This window comes from Camponotus vicinus, unplaced genomic scaffold (genome assembly GCF_025532165.1).
Source record: "Camponotus vicinus isolate PSW18456_S1 unplaced genomic scaffold, iyCamVici1.0 SCAF_14, whole genome shotgun sequence".
Taxonomy (NCBI): Eukaryota; Metazoa; Arthropoda; class Insecta; order Hymenoptera; family Formicidae; genus Camponotus; species Camponotus vicinus.
In genome coordinates, this window is record NW_028141950.1 from 8117891 (window position 1) to 8134890 (window position 17000).

At 33.4% G+C, this 17000-nt stretch overlaps 2 protein-coding genes across 6 annotated transcripts; one reads left to right on the forward strand and one right to left on the reverse strand.

The window, feature by feature from the left end:
* The first annotated feature begins 996 nt into the window (after nucleotides 1-996).
* On the forward strand, nucleotides 997-10013 carry LOC145965721 (proto-oncogene tyrosine-protein kinase ROS-like). 5 transcript variants are annotated; one of them, XM_083089389.1, is made up of 11 exons: nucleotides 997-1315; nucleotides 2787-3017; nucleotides 3277-3418; nucleotides 3982-4075; nucleotides 4215-4544; nucleotides 4761-5069; nucleotides 5290-6737; nucleotides 8028-8132; nucleotides 8322-8536; nucleotides 8804-9277; nucleotides 9509-10013. In XM_083089389.1, the coding sequence occupies exons 2-11, from the start codon at nucleotides 2859-2861 to the stop codon at nucleotides 9854-9856; spliced, it is 3624 nt and encodes a 1207-aa protein (XP_082945515.1). In that variant the 5' UTR covers nucleotides 997-1315; nucleotides 2787-2858; the 3' UTR covers nucleotides 9857-10013. The 5 variants fall into 5 exon arrangements, with proteins under 5 accessions (XP_082945515.1, XP_082945519.1, XP_082945516.1 ...); XM_083089390.1 differs by having other exon boundaries at nucleotides 1278-1315; nucleotides 2796-3017; XM_083089393.1 differs by lacking the exon at nucleotides 3277-3418.
* Nucleotides 10014-13720: 3707 nt separating this feature from the next.
* Nucleotides 13721-14368, reverse strand: LOC145965647 (uncharacterized protein F54H12.2-like). Its single transcript, XM_083089304.1, has one exon. The coding sequence runs from the start codon at nucleotides 14366-14368 to the stop codon at nucleotides 13721-13723; it is 648 nt and encodes a 215-aa protein (XP_082945430.1).
* Between the last annotated feature and the right edge of the window lie 2632 nt (nucleotides 14369-17000).

Consider the following 17000-nt stretch of genomic DNA (forward strand, 5'->3'; position numbering starts at 1 on the left):
AATAATTAAATTTATTAAATCCAAAGAAATATTTTTCTCTGTGTATTAAGAATATCTCTTTAGAAGATTTTCCTCTTAACTTAAGAGGATCCTCTTGGCGCCAATTTTAGTGGTATATATTCTAAAGATAAGTGACATATTCTTAAGTTCGAATACAATTTTTTCGGTGTAGGTCTCTTATGTGCATATTATGTTTGGTATTTGGAGTACCCAACATATTACGCAAATGTTCTGGAATATATCGATCATGAAATCCTAAATACTTCTTTTAAAAGTCGATCTACTGCTGTGGCAATATTTATTCGCAAACGTGACAATGTTTTAAAAGAATTAAATTCGGCTAATAGCGACACAATATTTTCGAAGTAAGTAAATATATTATTCAACAATCTAGATTGAAGAATTTATGGCTTTATAAGAAGTTAATCAGTTAAAATTTTATAAAAGTTAATAAAATTTATTTTATAGAGAACTTAATATATATTTATAAAACAATAAATATATTAAATATAGTATATATATATATATATATATATATATATATATATATATATATATATAAAGTAGTAAACATTAGTCCTTTATTTAAGAAATTTAGCATATGAACAGTTTATTTTTCTTTAATATTTTGTAATTTTATTATAATCATTTAATTTTAATTCTAAAGTTAGATATGGTAAGGTTATTTAGAGAAAAAATATACGTGTATTTCTTTGTAAAAATAAATATATTTTTACAAATTTCAAACAAGCATTTTATTGTAATGTACCATTAATTTGAAACCTATACATTTTAAATATATTAAATTAATGCATTTAAATATGATTAATTAACACGTTTTAATGTATTAAATTAAAATATATCAAGTGCATATAAGTTATGCAGCAGGAAAAGTATAAAAAGAGCTTCAGCTAATTTACGCATTTATACGTGTAAATATAACATTAAGATTTGCAGTGAGTCGAGTCGTATCCCAGCTGTCAAGTTGCGCGGACGTGTCTTGATTTCCCAAGCGAATATTATTGTTTATCCCGTTGCATTCTGGTGTTATTAAAGTTCCTGTGTTCTCTTTAAAATACGAGTTCTTATTTATGAGTGCGCGAGCGTGTGCGCGAGCGAGTACGCGAGCGAGTACGCCGGTGCCGATCTTTGTGTCGCGCGCGATCGAAAGATATCGTTCCGCGGACGCAACAATATTATAAGTTTATTCAATGCAAATAATGATAATAATAGCTCGTACAATTAATTATATTACTTATTTTAGTTGTGTATATGCTACTGTAAATTTGTACTTATTTATAATAATGCAAAAACGGTATGGCGTTACGTATCGCTTGATTCAAACTGCATTATATGAATGTACAGAAAATGCATAAACCACTTTTTTTAAATCCATTCTTACTTTTTTTATAATCAGAATATCTTTTTATATAGTAAACGTGCCCCTAGGATAAAGAGAAGATACTCAAAAATAAATTAATATAAAAAGTTTAATAAAATTTAAATTAAACAATTATATATACATATAATTATTTTTATTTATAGAACTATTTTTGTTTTATACATATATAACCTTTTTGTCAAACAATTTTTAAAGATTTTAATTCTTTTTGGAATAACGCCAAGTATTTTCGTAGAGAAAAATAAATTACAACGGAATACTAGCTGTATGCTTATTAGCTATAAGACGTCATGGTCAGAATCCGGATCTTGGTGTCGTTTTCCCCACTCCAAGTGCATGCTAGCGGCCGAACGCCGCGAAAAGCAGTACCGTCTATGCCGGTCTAATGGTGGTAGCAAAGAGGGCACCGTCGCGTAGGAAAAAAATATATATATTAACATAGAATATGTTTATTTAATATTATACATAATATATAAAATAATATAATAAAATAATATATATGTATATATTATATAAAATATAAAATAATATAATAAATTATTATATTTTCATTTTCTACGCGACGGTGCCCTCTTTGCTACCATCACTAGACCGGCTTAGACGGTACTGCTTTTCGCGACGTTCGGCCGCTAGCATGCACATTGAATGAGGAAAACGGCACCAAGATCCGGTTTCTGAGTCATGGCAACACATGATTAGATTGATCATTCGAAGTCAGTTATTATTATGATCGAGCCAAAACACGCTACCGCGTTACTTATCGTTTAATTCAAACTGCATTATATGAATATCACAAAAAATTATGTACAAAGAGTGGATTTATATACCAATTTTTACTCACCAATAATGGATTTTGAAAAGCATACGTAGTAACACAATTGAATGTAGTAACACAATCGTACGAACGAATTGTCATAATTACATATTTCATAAAAGATATAGCAAATATTGAAGTGAATTCAATTACACGCTGCGTGTGCTTGAATATGGCTGAAAATGTTACAAGATCTATAATTCTATAACTTCTTTGATCGTTTGTAATTTGATTGTGGTTATCTTTTTATTGACTGCTTTTCTACTATAATATTAATGAAAAAGGAAAGATAATAATAATTATATTCCTGTATTTGCGATACAATCCAATGAATATATACCATTTTGCATTGTCATTTGTTCTCCTAAAAAAAGAAATAGAAATTATTTACTTACTAAGAATTCTCTAATTTAATCTTAAAATATATACTGTGATCGTGACTATAAAGAGAAATCTAAAAGCATAATATTAGAAGATAATAACTTGCGATTTTTTAAAACTGAGTTTTAAAGAATTTATCGAAAATATATGTATATATGTGAATTAATATCAATTCGATTAACACATCAGAGTTAGTAGAGTGAGAAAAACAATTAATTGAGGATTCAACGGAAAACGATTGAGTGCAAACGTTTACGAAAAATGCAAATTATGTTTGGAACAATTTTATGTGTATTATTGAAAGGTTTAGTACTGACACACACAAAGGCAACTATCACTTTTATACCGAAGGATTATACCCTTTCAAATTGCCTCCAGGAAGAAAATGTTTCCATGTGTCCGGATTTAAATTTCACGCAGGTAAGAGATATTTTTGATATACAAGATGTCTTAAAAAAAATAAATAAAAAATAGATTTTACGATATGAATAAAACTACATCACATTCAATTTATATCATGTAGAAATGGTTTATATCACCGGTATTATTAAACAAACAAAAAACGAATGGCAATTTTTCGTTTAATTTTATAATTTATATAATTTATCATTAAAATCACCAGAAACAACTGCTTCAACGATACTCACTTAGTTCTTTTCGTATGTTATACTTTATGAAGGATATTTCATTGTCCGAGAATAGTGATCATCATATACTAAATTTCAAATCTGATCGAAATCATTCTGATAGTACTGTGAGAAATGAGCGAGAAGTCGATGAAGTTACACTTGCAAATATTTCTATCATCCCAGAATCTATCGGTAAGTTGCAAAGAAATGCATAAAACATTAATAACAAAATCTATGACAAAAAAGTATAAATATAATTTAAATTCAAGAGAGAGTGGAAATCAATTCTAAAAATATCTTCCAGTAGTGAGAAGAATATAAATTCTAATTCCGTCCAAAAAAGAAATAGAAAATCATAATATAAACATAACATTGTACATAAAAATTGTCATGATTTAAGGTAAAGTCAATTTTATTAATTTGCTACTCTGTTTTAAAGCAGTCGCAAATATTATATTTCTGATTTCTTAAGCTATAGGAATTTTTCGAAAAGTACTTGTCACTTTATTAAAAGTTATTTATTCGTTTTTGCCATTAATTAACGATTACTTTTCTAAATCTTAAATGACGCAAAAAATTCTTATATTATTTTTTTAAAGGTCAATACTGTGCTAATTTCCATTTATTTTGTAGTTTACATTTATTTTTTCTCTTTCCTTTATTTTCATATTAAATTGTTCTTTTCTGATTTACTGAGATAATCCACTTAATCTTATATATAATTGTGTTAATATGTACTATCTTAAAATCTCTAGAAAGCAATTTGAGCAAGCCAACATCTCTCAGAGCATTTGTACAATTCGACAATCAATTCACAGAAAAAGTAGACGACATTTTTGTGATATTGAGGTAAGGAATGTAAATTCTCAGTTTGTATTCCTTCATTTTTCTCTCTTTTTCTTAAATTCAACAACATAAATATATCAATATGTTAATTCTGTTATAATTTTATTAAATATGAAATGGCTAAAATTTTATCTTTTTACAGATGGAACCAACCTGAATTTACCGATGAAATAATACAAGGGTACACAGTGCAATGTTTTTTCATCGAGGACTTAAAAGAGATTCAAACCTGCGACGATAAAAATATCACAACTACAAAATTGGAACACACGGTGCACAATCTAACATCTAACACTACATATTATTTTCGAGTACGTGCGCATACTAAAATTGTTGCTGGTGCTTACACGGATTTAATCAAAGTATCGACTACAAATGAAAATCCAGTACCTAAATTATTACTCACAACGGATCTAGGTATGGAAATATTGGATGTGGATTCAAACACCATTACTAATTTGGTAACGTCAGAGTACGTATACTGATAACAAATATAGTTATAATTATCATAAATTATTTTTAACACTAACTATAAAGTTAAAGTTATTATTATTATGCACAAGTTTATTTTTATCAACATTATAGCACCAATAACTATAAAATTAGAAATATCAACTATAATTTTTTACTATACAATTATAGTTCCTTTTTTTCAGATAAGTAATAGAATATAGCTCCTTTTTTTCAGAAGATTTTTTTCTGCCGCGTATTCGATACAAGACAATAGAATTTATTGGACTGAATTTTCAGACCTAATGACATTGAAGATTAATGAAAATAAAACCACAAAAATGGCTAGCTTTTATAATAATTATCCATTTCATCTCTGCATTGACTGGGTAGCAAGAAATCTATATTTCACCTACTATCAAGAGTCAGGCTACTATTGTATTGTAAAGTTTGACTTAACAATGTGGGAAAATGGCATAATTAAATTTGATGAGATAAGCAAAACAAAAATTGATTATAAACAATTAAATGTATCACCGTCTATGGGGTACGTTTACTACCGTTCACCTGAAAAAATAATTTTCCATTAAAGATTTATGCAAATTTGTAATTTTTCTATAATTTTACGTGGTTTTATAATTAAGATCATAAATAAAAAGAAGAATAAGTTATATAATTACAAGAATTTCGAATTTTTACTACATACAAGTTTCTGTTTTTGTTAAAATAATGTTTTATAATGAATAAAATAATTATATATTTTTTAGAATTTTATATCTCGATTCATACTATTGGATGAATGAAAAAAATTATATAATGCAATGTGATCTCGATGGAAAAAATGAGCAAATTGTTCAGATAAATTCATCCTCTTGCCTATTTCATAATAGGGTTTCTTTTAATGACAGAATAATTGATAACATGAATAATGAGGGGCCGTTAATTTACTGGTTAAGTCATTATCACATATTTGTGACAGACATTAACGATTCTATGTGCAATATGATTTTACACAAGGAAAACAAAAGTGATAACGTTCAATTCCAATCTATGACGATTGACAAAACAAACATTTACATTTCAGCATCTAAAGCGCGTTCACATACTAAATATATCTACGTTTTGAAAAAGAAATTTGCAAGTCTCAAGAGCGTCTCAAATGCATACAAATATGTTGAAAAGATAACAAGCTTAGATGAAAAGTTTTATGATATTTACGCTTTTGATAAATCTTTACAACCATATCCTCCAATGAGATGCCTGACACCTGACGAAGAAGTTTACAATTTTGAGAAAGTGAATGCAACGGGAAACAGCATCAGTGTAAGTCTTCCGGAGCCGGTTGTAAAGAGTGGATGCAAAAAATATAATTTACCAACTACTATATATACTATCTCCGTAAGCTGGTTAGACAACAACCTCAACAAGTCTAAGAAATTCAATGTGCAGACGTGCGAGCGATATTACGAGATTCAGAACTTAACATCATTTACAGAGTACAAGTTGAAGTTTACTTTAAGCAATTTTTACTTTGATCAATTTTCAATAAAACCATTCGATTCGAATGTGATACCAATAAAAACTCATCCGTGCAAGCTTAATGCACCAGAAAACATAAGTGTTCTAGCTTTGACGCCTACTATAGCAGTAGTTCATTGGATGCCACCCAAGGAAATGAACTGCGTGGCTGTGACCTACGAAGTGCATTGGAAGTCAGTTACATTAGTGAACGGCACGCAACAAAAGAGCAAACAATTTATCAATGTGCCGAAACGTATAGCAGACGGCAGATTTTTCACAAAGATGAACTTGTCGCTACCAGTACAAGATTACTTGATATACGTGCGAGTGTATCCAATTAATTTCAGCGATTTCTACAACGAGAGTTTAAGCAATATCGTTCACATATACTCAGAACCAAACAATATTACTTTGAGGGGGGTCAACATAAATAGCATGAACATTTCTTGGATCTCAAACATTAATCGGACGATCTTTTTTACACTAGAGTACAAAGATATTGCAGCAGAAAAGTGGCAAACAATGAATGATATTAAAATTAATTATAACAATGAAGTAATATACCGTGTCGAAAATTTACAATCGAGAACTTTATACAAGTTTCGCTTAATATTGAGGTATCTCGAATATGAGGAAAATTTTATATGGCCGGCTGATGAAGGATTTATTTTTTCAACACGTGGTAGCAAACGTGGTAAGCAAATGAAAATACCCCTACAGCACAATAAAGTTGCGGATATATTGCAGAATAATTTCATTGAAACATTGCAATATTGCAAATCGATTGCGAAACTCTGCTGAGTTATTGTTATAAGATTGTGATGAAGTTAAGCTGTCCGCTTTTCGCAATAAAATATTGTAGCAATATTACAGTGTAATATATTGGAAAGAGTGCAATGTTATTGCAACCATATTTTTGTTTTTGATGGATGAATATCTTGGAAACATTTGATTAAATTAAAAAGATTGATGTAAATAGAAGTTTGCAATATCTATGATATTCATATCTAAGATAATATATTGCGAAATTATATTTAAACATAATCATATAACATAAAATGTTATATTTTTATACAAAATTACTTAAAACTCTTACTAACGAATCACTTTTTTTATTTTAAATGTTTTTTATACTCTTATAATGGGGTAGATATATATATATATATATATATATATATATATATATATATAATGATTATAGTTATAGAATTAATTAAACATTACTAATTATATTTTTATTTAAAAATTTTAAAGATCCGTTATAATTATATATATTTGCATGTGAGAAGTACATAAAAATGCATAGAAAAATATAATGATAGATATAATAATAGTATCTATTTCTAATATAATAAAAAGATATATTATCTTTGAAGATTAATATCGTATTCGTACATGAAGTGAAAATATATCGTAAAATATATTGTAACATTGATATAAAATGTTATCTATATTTTAATTAAAAAATAGCAATGCTTATCTTTATCTTACTTTATCTTGTTAGATATTACTCGAGTTTACTCGATATTACTCGATATTACTAGAGTTATATTTACTCGACTGATATTATTACTATACCATTATTTCAATTGACTTCTGCAAAATGGTAAAATTCATGGCATATATACAAATATAAAAAAATATATTATTGCATTATTTTTATAGATAAAGAATGTTATAATTTTAAAATGTTTCTAAAATATAAATATCATATTGCTAATGTCTAATTCATACTTTGTTAATTTATATTTCTATAATGTTTCCGTAATGTTGCATTGCAATTTGTAATATTGCAATATTGTTCCAAAGTAGTTGTAACATTCTGTGCTGCATAGATATTATATTATTATTCGCTAATTTTTTTAGATATAAATAGGCCTAAAATTTAAAAAAATTAAGTTTTGTAATAAAGTTATAAGTAAAAATAAATTTGTAAAAACATACATACACGAAGATATTAAAATTATATTTTTGCTTAATATAGATATTCCGAGCACTGCTGGAATAATAGCGAAAAAATATTACTTATTATTGATGTTAAGTTTTATCGTTATAGTTACTATAATCTGCGTCTGCTACTTTTATCGTTGTAAGTATATTTGATGTAGGTATCGACTTGAATTGTAGATTATACATATATATATATATCTGATATAATATCTAAACATTTACTGAAAATAGTAATTTACTTATATAAAACTAAACGAATAAATTTACTAAAAAACAGCAGATTTTATAATACATATTATAACATAATTAATTCGAAATTTTATAACAGTGTATCGTCAACGCAGAGGTAACAATGAACAATTTTTGTCTTCAACAATGACCGATATGGAATTGGCGAATCTACATGAACCTTACCGATACGCTCAATTCAATACGATTTACAATCCTATGTTACATTGTAATCCGGATGAATGTGCGATAACTAAAATCGCACGTAAACAAATTACAATTACAAAACTTCTTGGTAGCGGCGCATTCGGAATGGTAAAAATTAATTTTTTCAAGCGATGTTTCAAATTAATTTCTGGATCAACAAAACAGATATGTATTTTCTAATAAAGATATAAATTACATAAATCTTTATAATAGTTTATAAGTAATGTAAAATTTAGATGAGACAACAAACATGCACTTTATTATACATTTTTGTTGGATTATTTAAAATATAAAGTAAAATATAATATTACTTGACATTAAACTACACATTTTCTAATGAAGTACGCACATAAATTTGTGTGAAATATTTCGCAGGTGTATCAAGGAAAGGTGAAGAACTTAGAAAGACCGGGCACAGAGATATCCGTTGCAATAAAAACGCTTCGGAAAGATGCTTCTTCCCATGAGAAAAAGAATTTGTTAAAGGAAGCCAAGCTTATGAATCATATTCGACACAAACATATATTAAGATTGTTGGCCGTTTGTTTAGATGGGGATTCTCCTTTACTAGTGTTGGAATTGATGGAAACTGGTGATCTGTTAAAATATTTGAGAGATTGTCGAAATTTGCAAGCGTCAGATTCGTCTGCTTTGCGTTTGCAGGATTTGCTCGCCATGTGCGGAGATGTTGCGCGAGGTTGTTGCTACTTGGAAGAGTTGCGTTTCGTACATAGAGATCTAGCGTGTCGCAATTGTTTAGTATCTTCGAGAAATCGCGAGAATCGTGTCATCAAAATTGGAGATTTTGGACTATCTAGAGATATCTACAAAAATGACTATTATCGCATGGTAAATACAATTATGAAAAATATTTAATGACTAAAAAATGAATTCTTTCGAAAATACTTTCCAGTTTTTTATCATAATAGTATCGTGCATTGTTTCTTTAAGTAATATAGAATATAAATAGTTTTTATTTATATAAACAAGAGATAAATGAACGTTTTTTCATTTTACACATATTCTAAAAATGAACAACTTGAATCAGAAAATTAAATTTTTGTTTAAATCATGTTTTAGAAAGGAGAACGTTGGTTTCCTATTCGCTGGATGGCACCCGAATCTTTGATGATTGAAATATTTACTTCTCAAAGCGATGTTTGGTCATTTGGGATATTAATGTGGGAAATTACATCGTTGGGTGAGAAACCTTATATTGACAAGAATGATAAAGAAGTGATAAATTATGTACGTGCTGGAGGCAGGTTGCCGATGACTCTTAACTGTCCGTCACCATTGTATCAGTTGATGCTACGTTGCTGGAGTACAGCGGATGCTAGACCAAATTTCGAATTTTGTCTGAAAAATATTATAGCATTAAGAGAGAACATGGAAGATGCCTTATTGAGTCCGGTCGATACTATTTAGCCAATATAATTACATTAACGTTTATCTTATTTTCCAAACGATTCAATAAATCTTAATGTAGAAAAAATATTTCTAGAATATTTCTAAATTGATTCTGTTATTTTTAGGTTTAATCTTAATATTAGATTTATCAATGAAAATAAAAGAAATTTTTTAATCTTACCGTCCATAAAATTTTGATTATTAAAAAATATCACATCCGTTTTCATAATTGTAAACAACGTAATATAATGATATATCTAATATTAATATTTGTGTTTTTGAGTAATGGAAGCGAAACCTAATAATTGCAATTATATATATATATACTATTATTTAAATTAATTCGACGTTAAAGAAGCGTATCGTCGTTTAATTACTACCACAATCATTGCTTTCGGAAATTGCCAGGAAAACCTGGGATTAGTTCCAACCTTACAATAAAAATTCCCAATTTTTAACAGGGCACTAGACGTCGCGAATGGATCTCACAAGAACCGGTGAGAAGTAATCCATGATGAAAATCGTTTCGACTCCTCGGCGATACGAGCCACGCAACTTTTATTAACGTTTATTTAATGGAAGGAACAACGATAACTCTTTTATTAAAACGACAATCTCATCTAAGAACGCGAGAAGAACGCGGGAAAAACATAGTGTTTTCGCAACCGTAATTTATTAATTTATTTATTAATATATTCCGATACGAAATTCGTAAATACACAAATATAACCGAAGAAACAAATTATTAAATTCATAATAATTAACTCGCGATTCTATAATATCGAAGGTGATCGTTTAATTTTATGAAGCAAATATTAAATCGTTGACTTAACACATCGAATCTTCACACTCTTATTCCATATTTCTTTTATTTAATTAGCGCAATATTCAGGAACATTATTTCACGAAAGGGACAGCGATAAGATCCTTTATTAAAATGGCAATTTCGTCTAAGAACGCGAGGGAAATACACGATGTTTTCGCAACCGTAATTTATTAGTAGATATGGGCCACTATGGTGCGTCAAAACAAACCCCCACCACTCGGCCCCTGGCGCCGTGGGCGTGGCCAGGTGAAGTGGAGGGAGGCGTTCTGATTGGTGGAAACAATGCCCCACCTCCCGAAGTCTCGATTTTGATTGGCTTGCACCATAGTGGCCCAGAGTTTGATTGGCTCGCACCATAGTGGCCCAGAGCTGCGATTGGTCGACGCCGGCTGTGTCGCCGATTTATCAAATTTTTATTTCCCTACCTCCGCGGTACTAGACTCGAAGAAGCAATCCTCCTCCCACTCCAGCCCTGGCCCACCTGTATAGGGTTCCGAGTCAAATTCCCGTTACCTAGCCCTTAGTCGCTCTCGCTACGTCTTGGCAGAACGAACCCCCCCACCTACCGACTTTCGGAGGGTAGCCGGCGGTATATGTCTCGAGGAAACAATCCTTACCTCCCCACTCCGTCTCGGGGCCCGCTATGGAATATCGAAACAAGCCCCCTCCGCTCGAACGGTTCATGACGCACTTTATCGGAAAAAGAGACAAAGCATCTCGGTAGGAGACAATAATTATTATAATTATTATAATTATTATAATTAGACTACATTGCACTACAGAGGTAAAAAGATGAACATGCGGATGATTGAACGCGAGGCGGGGGTGTTATAAAGGAAGAAGGGAAAAGTTAAAAGTATTAAACACGAATTAAGATAAAAAATTTTCACATTTATTAATATACCCGCATACAATTCGTAGTACTTCGCAAAAATTTTTTTTATATCTTCTTACAATTAAACACGCTATTAATTAACATTATATTTTTCATGTTTCTTTTCGCGAAGAAAAATTTTATGAAATAATTCTACGATTAAATGATCGTTATATTTGCAATTTTCGGAAAAAAGACTAAGAAATCCATCGAGATCGTAACCGCTGCACATATAATATAAAAATACACAACTGTAGAGTCCGCAGGTTTGAGAGAAAAGCCCTTGTAGTTGTTCGGTATTCCATCGATAAATGTTGGAATTTCGTCGGAGACGTAGGAAAAAACCCGGATACAAGGGCGGTATTCCGTAGCTATCGAAGTATGTCCCTGTACCGTCTTCGTCGAGGAAGAAAGCGATCCAGTGTTCTCCAGGGCGATTATGATTGTCCGTATTAGCGACGATGGCCGTCGACCTCGTCCACGCCATCGGCAATCTGTCGGCAGGATAGACTCCCACATGTTTGACATCTAGCTGACGCAATGCTTGCAGAATTTCGCGAGAGTCCATTTGTTTGCAGCGAAGACGAGCGAACAAGCGGTATTATTTGAATAATTTCTTTTGGTGGCTTGTTTTCGGGTTGTACAGCTAACGGATTTTCTGTTTGCGTGGGGCGGTTAATAGCCGCACATTCGATTTTTTGCAGATTTTTCTTCTCTATTTTATTATTTGATTGTGCTTTAATATTTTCATTTTCATCATCGTCGTCGTCGTCGTCGTCGTCGTCGCTTACTATCAAAATTTCGGGAGAACTGCAAGTCGTTTGAGTAATGCTGTCTCCGTCGCTGCTGAAATTATTTTGCGCAACAATCCAGCTTTTTAATTTGTAAGCGTTGCGTAATGCGCAATGAAAGATTCCGAATTTTCGAAATCCGTGATGTCTGCACTCTTCTTCTACCGTTAGATTTTTGAATGCCGGTGAGATGCCTTCCAAATTATATATATTTCTAGAAAGTAGATTCCTCAAATAACTCGCTTTCTTGTTTCCTCTAACATAAATGTGACGCACGCATCTTGTAATTTGCCGCAGTTGCGATGTAAAATATTTCGGATTAGTTTCGCCATCGAACCATTCAATTCCGTGATGATTTCGCGTGAGCCAGTTGTTTTCTTGTCTTATTTTTTCAGGTAATTCGGCAAACGAATGCGTCGATATCATAATCCAATGATCGACGATTGGAGCGTCAATCGCTACAACAGCAACCTCCTTAGGGATAAACTTTTTCTTCGCATCGCGGAAACCCTGAATATCGACGACTATATCCATCTTACGAAAAACTTATGTGATTCGACGCGAGGCTCTATGTGAAACAACGACGCCGAGCGTGTCTCCAACGAAACTGAATATTTTTCGAAACGCTGCGCGCTGATGTCGGTGTTTTGAACGAGATAGAGGGGGAACAATTTTAAGCGTCTATACAAAATTTACCCCAAAAAATCGACGATGACCTGACGAGACGAGTCGATTTCTATGACATTATCGAATTCGGCATAGATAATACAATTAACCGTCTCGGAAAGTGCCTTTACGAATCGCACTTCTAATCGTAAACTACCATGTTTGACGAGATTCCAATGTCCTGCGCAATTAGCGGATAGATCGGGAGTAAGATCAAAAGCGAATAAAGTATATCCTTTGAAATAATCGTCTCTGCTTATAGAATTTCCTTCGTTCAAAAAATGAATGCCCGTTCCCGAGAAAAGTGTTTGATAAGCTTCGATGTAAAGCGGTTCCTCCGCGGAGAAAGCTGGTTGCAAAGGTCTACTGGGAATTTGCGTGCCATCGACGTACAGCGAAAAGAAATTTATTCCGTAGTTCTTGAAATTAAACGGATTTAATTTTCTGTCGCCGTTAAACGCTTTATTACTAACGAAACCAACTATTACTCGCTTCGGTAATTGACCGAGTATTACATTATCTAACGATTCACCCATAACACCACTTTGAATCGTGAATGTTTTAACCTCGACTCTCGTGAGCGGATACTTGGCTGTAACTTTACTCATCATTCTAGCATGCGCTAGTAACAAACCCGAGTTTATTTTCGCCCTTCTAACGAACAAGGTAGCATCGAGAATATGAATTTTCGATGAACCGCTACTTTCCATGAGACAGAACGAATCTCAACCTTTTGAACGAACGAATCTCAACCGTACTTCTACACCGTTAATTAAAAATTTGTCTTGATTGAAAACGTCGCAATGGAGATGTCCTACGAGATCTAACGCCTTTCCTCCGGTAATGTAACGAGCGCGTCTCGCGAGAGCGGGATTGCCGGGATTTGATTCCAACAGATCGTCCATGTGTTCAGGTGCATCCATGTCCCATAGACATGAAATTAGATGGGAAGTTTTTGCGGGTGAAGAATAATTTAACAACGCCTCTATGTACGCTCGGTACGCGTAAGCGTTGTTTGGAGGCGACACGAGCTTTTGATTGAAATACACGTCGATTTGATTGAAGATAGAATGAAGCAAATGATTTACAGGGCCTACGGCTATTCTTTCGGCGCTTGTTCCTGAAGCCTGTCTCGCGGAATCGGCGTTTGTTTCTACACGTAGACGAAGACTCAGCATGGTGTGCGTGAGATCTAAATATTCTTCTCCGTGTCCGGGGATGACGAATTCTATCGGCAAGTCGTCCGAGAAAGAGGTCACGGGTTTGTAATGAATCCATTGCGAATTTTCGATGCTAGTTTGCGTAGGTGGTAGAGAGAAGAGATCTAGTTCGCTCTTTAAACACTCGCTCAAATGCGTGTGAAGAAAAGACATATTTCTTTATCGCAAATTGCTCGCTGTCGTCCGTCGCTCGCCACCGTCGTTAAATTAGAATGCTCCGAATATAACCGCTTAAGAAAATATATCGGATACGGTACGTTTTTTACCGATTTTACGTCGTTTCGCAGACGTCTTAAGTCTTTTTTTCACAACCGTACGACTTTTCTTCTTCTTTTTATTTCTCTGCGCTTTTGTACTCGTTCTTTTTTTCCCAACCACTTTGATTTTCTTACTCGTCCGTCGTCGCTTGCGAGCCAATGTTATTGCGGATCGTGCGATGTGATTATCAAGCCCGACAAAAGGGAACTGAGCTACATGCATTTTCGCATCAGACTTATATCCCGAGCCCTTCATTAGACTACTTATTTTTTCTTTGGCTTTTCTCTTGAGTTTGTCTCGCGATTCTTCAAACCGGTGTTTGACCGCTACCTTAAATGGCGTATTGTTTTCGACATCTTCAATTACATTAACGCCGGCTCGTAAAGCTTCTTTCCCCACAGCTCGCGCGGCTTTACCTAAATATGGTAGTACGCGTCTGAATAATCCCCCGAGAAAACTGCCGATTCCGTGACCGCGCTGATAGGGCGATCCGACGAAAACTCGCGGGATTCCGCCGCCGCGACCGCCTCCGTTCTGTAATTCGCGATATACCGAGTAATAGTCCATTAATAATAATAATAATAATGATGAACGGTCAAATGCGCTTTTTCTCTTTCTCAGATTCCGCGTATTTTATAATATCTAATCGATACGTCTAAATTGCAAAGTCACAGTCAACGTTCCGAATTCGAATGGTATACCTTCCTCTTGTTGATCTCTTATATCTATTTCGATTGTTCGGAACATGTTTGACGCAAAGCGATGTATTGTGCGGGCGAAAAATGGCTTATCTGGCTAGATGCAAACGAATAATTATTTCGAACATTGAGCGCGACTATTCGAAGAAGGGGCGATTGTACATCACCCGTGATATAAGGCTCGCAAATGTTGCAGTAGACGAAAAGTTTGTCGGGAATGCCTCGCAACAAGCTAGCTGGTTTGTCGGCTATTATATGCTCGGTAGCATCCTCGAGTGCAAAAAGAAATGACGGGAAAAGTAAGCGTGAACGTTTTTTACCGTCTATATCAAAACCGAGTATTCGACAAAGTTTGTCGGAAAAATATACGTAATGGACCATGTCGCATTTCTCTTCTACACAAGAAAGTTTCACAGCAACTTTACCTCCGGCTTTTAATTCCCAAACGATATGCGAGTTTACCAATTTGGACGCGTAATTCAACGTTTCTATAATATCGCGTATATTTGAATAAACGCCTGGCGGTACTTCGGCATCGTCTACAGGAATTATCTCTTCGTTCTTCCTTCTAACATTGAGGAATTGTAATGTACCTTCTCCAGGGCGTATATGTAAAAAGCTACACAGAAACTGGATCTCCGTGAGCGCTACTTCCCAACGATCGCTTAAGTCTATACGTTGAGGTAATTCGGTGATGAAACACGTTGTTTTATTTTCCGGAAAGTATCGCATGCTACTATTGCTCGGGAGGATTATGTAAAATTCTTCCCCTCTCATTTTGATATTAAACTCGAGGCTGGTATCCAAGAATCGAAGTTAGAAGGATATCCCCGCCAACTAACTAGTAATTGTTTATTGTTACCTCGTCCCTTGGTTTTTATCACACGGTCTACGATAAATTCTCCCTCTCGCAAGTCTTTAATAACATGCGCTAATTCTTGCTCGTAAAAAATCCCGTCTATAACCTCGCCCTGTAAATCGCTTAGTTCGTATACAGGAGGTCTTCTCCATTCGAGAACGCGATGAATTCGAAATATTTCTTCGCTCCATCCAGCCTCGTATCCTTTCTCAAACGCCGCTTTTGCTCTACTGATGCGTACGAGTTCGCCCGCTTTGTATTTACACTTTTGTTTGCGTCCGCGATTTTTTCTCCCTCCAATATCATCATCATCATCATCATCATTGATATTCCAACGTCGATTCATATTTTCTCGCTCGATACGCGCATTTTCCAACGTAACGGCCGCGGGTTGCATTTTAATGCTAGAATGACGAGTATGATTGTAAGCGCGAACAATATCCTGCAAAATATCGATATAACGATGAGTATTTTTATGCGTAAAATAACGCCACATCCTCTCCTTAAGTGTTCTATTGAACACTTATAGCTAACACTTAGCTCGACTATAGCTGCTTTAATATCAGGATTACGAGCTACGCGAAAACAGATGTTTTTTTCTTTTAAAAATTTTTGTACAGCACTGGCGATAAATTCTTTACCTTTGTCGGTTTGTAGGTAAACGGGTAAACGTTTTTTGTTTCTCGAGAATATGTTCTGAAAGGCCTTTATCACGCACGCTGAAGTTTTATCGCGCAAAGGTTCTACCCAAGCAAATTTGCTAAGTACATCGATAACCACCAGTAGATAGGAATATCCGTCGTTATAACTCTTAAGATTACGAAGATCGATTAAATCCGCCTCCCATAAATCGTCGATATTTGTCACATTATAATGTAAACGCGGAAATTTTCGACGTACTGCGAACGATGCAGCGTGTACGCGTCTTGCGATTTAAGCCAGTCGACAACCTCGTTACGCGAGAAATTCG